Genomic DNA, 2011 nt, shown 5'->3' with positions numbered 1-2011 from the left:
CCCCCCCCCCCCCGCCCTTGCATGGTGACTTGAAAGCTATAGAAATGCCTTCTCTGAAAACTTTGTCCCAGATGTAGGATGATTGGAGAGAGGAAAAATGGAGGGTAAAGGCTGATGGCTGCTATCTTGATAGGAGCTTTGTTGTTCCACTGGACTTGTCCAGTGGCTTGATTTCCTTAAAAACTACTAGGAAAGTACTAGTGGCAATCTCACAGCTACATCTGGGGAAAGGTTACCCACTCTATTACCCAAAGAGCCTGTGGCTCAGGGGGCAAAGGTCGGGAAGGGGACTTGACACAGAACTTTCCTTCCTTGAAGCCCATGGTTTTAGAACACTATCACCTCTTTGGGCTTGTTGTGGGGAGTTTGCAACCAGCTAAGTCAGGAAAGACCCTCGACAACACAACAGCTAAGATGCCTCAGAGGATATGAGGTTGTTGGGTTGGCTTTGCTGGATGAGAAGAGAATGAAGTTAACCTGTCCGCTCTTTTTTTTTTAACCTGGTTAACTACTCATTTGTCAGGACCACATTCAAATTTCCCCTTCCCTAGGGAACCGTCACTGATTTCTTAAAGCAGTTTCCTTATCCTTCAAGTATAGCCTCGGGTAGGTCCACCTCGGCTTACCCCTCAGGCCTCCCTAGCATGGGTCATCAGGAAAGGCTTCACTGCGGAACAGATGTGAAGGAAGTAAACCATCTGGGGAGAAAAAGACTGTTCTAGCTAGAGGAAAATGAGATGGACAGTAGCTTGGGAAAAGCTACAGGCCAGACAAGCTGGAGGAAAGTGACTGCAGGACCCACCTCTCAGGGCATCCCCCCATCATCCTCTGCAGGGTCTGGCACAAAGTTCACTTATTCCCTAGGAGGAATGAGTGGCCCCTGTCCACTTACCAGTGAGGAAAGAGAGCAGGGTAGGCTTGGGATTCAAAGCCAGGTTTCCTCCTCCAGAGACCTGAAGTCCTTCCCACCCAGCAGGTGGGGAGGACTATCTTGCCAACCTTCCTATCTCAATAGGAAGTCTTAGGGCATGGAAAGGAACTGGAGATGGCTAAACATCTCAATTTTGTCTGGTGATGGAGAGGCCAGAGAGTACCATGGTTAACATCACTAAGCAGGGACTGAGTACTTCTAGGTGCTTGGGTCTGGAGGTGCAGCCATGAGGAAGTAGATGGATTTGGTCTCTGTTCCATGGCAAGGCAGACAATCACATGGACTCAGAAACACAGTTGTGTACTATCACATGTTGCTTAACTGTGAGGATACATGCTAAGAAATGTGTCATTCAGCAATGTGCAAAGGTCGTAGAGTATAATTGCATGCAGCTAGATGGTACAGCCTCCTGCACACTTAGGTTGTCATCTAAGTGACCACTGTAGGTCTCTGTTGACCACAACATGGTTATGACCCTATCATCTGCTTGGAAGGAAAATTGCTCTGATGCTCTGGGATGCAGAACTGGTGGCCTGACCTCACCTCCTGGCAGAGTTCTTAACAGGCCAGGGCTGGAATATTGGACAGAGTTAGAAAAGGAAGTTCCAGGCAGAGGAAACAGCACAGGCAAAACCTCAGAGGTGAGAGGGATGGGGAGGCCCGTGTTGCCCCGTGGAAGTCAAGCCAGGATGAGATGGGGACAGAGCCTGGAGGAGTCACAGAGTCAGGGCACTGGGGTCCGGGGCACACCAGGAAAGTTCGGGTCTGTGCTGTGGGCACTGAGGATCCACAGGGAGGGTTAAGTGCGGGTGTAAGAGGGAGACCTTTTCACCGTGTTTGTGAAAGGCCCAGTGCAGCACTTCTGTTTCAAAGAGAGGGAAATTTAAGTCCAGGCTGTGGCTGGCGCTTACCTGAGGTCACATAGCTAAGCCGAAGGGCATGCTTCAGCTTCCCCAGGGCCGGCCTCTCACCGTGTCTCTTCCCCTCGCAGCCAAGCTGTCGCGGCTCTCCCTGGCGCTGCCGCCTCTCACGCTCACGCCGTTCCCGGGGCCGGGCCCACGGCGGCCCCCGTGGGAGGGC

General features: G+C 51.8%; 1 protein-coding gene across 1 annotated transcript in view; it reads left to right on the top strand.

Annotated features, from left to right (window-relative positions):
* LMTK3 (lemur tyrosine kinase 3) overlaps positions 1–2011 on the top strand; it is a 19114-nt gene that overhangs the window by 12359 nt on the left and 4744 nt on the right. Inside the window, 1 exon segment of the mRNA XM_012733493.1 lies at positions 1923–2009. Coding sequence (XP_012588947.1) covers positions 1923–2009 — 87 coding nt within the window.

The sequence above is a fragment of the Condylura cristata genome, unplaced genomic scaffold (assembly GCF_000260355.1).
Source record: "Condylura cristata isolate star-nosed mole 26May11 unplaced genomic scaffold, ConCri1.0 scaffold00041, whole genome shotgun sequence".
In the NCBI taxonomy this organism is placed as follows: Eukaryota; Metazoa; Chordata; class Mammalia; order Eulipotyphla; family Talpidae; genus Condylura; species Condylura cristata.
Note: the sequence above shows the minus strand (reverse complement) of the source record. Positions and strands in the feature narration are given on the sequence as shown.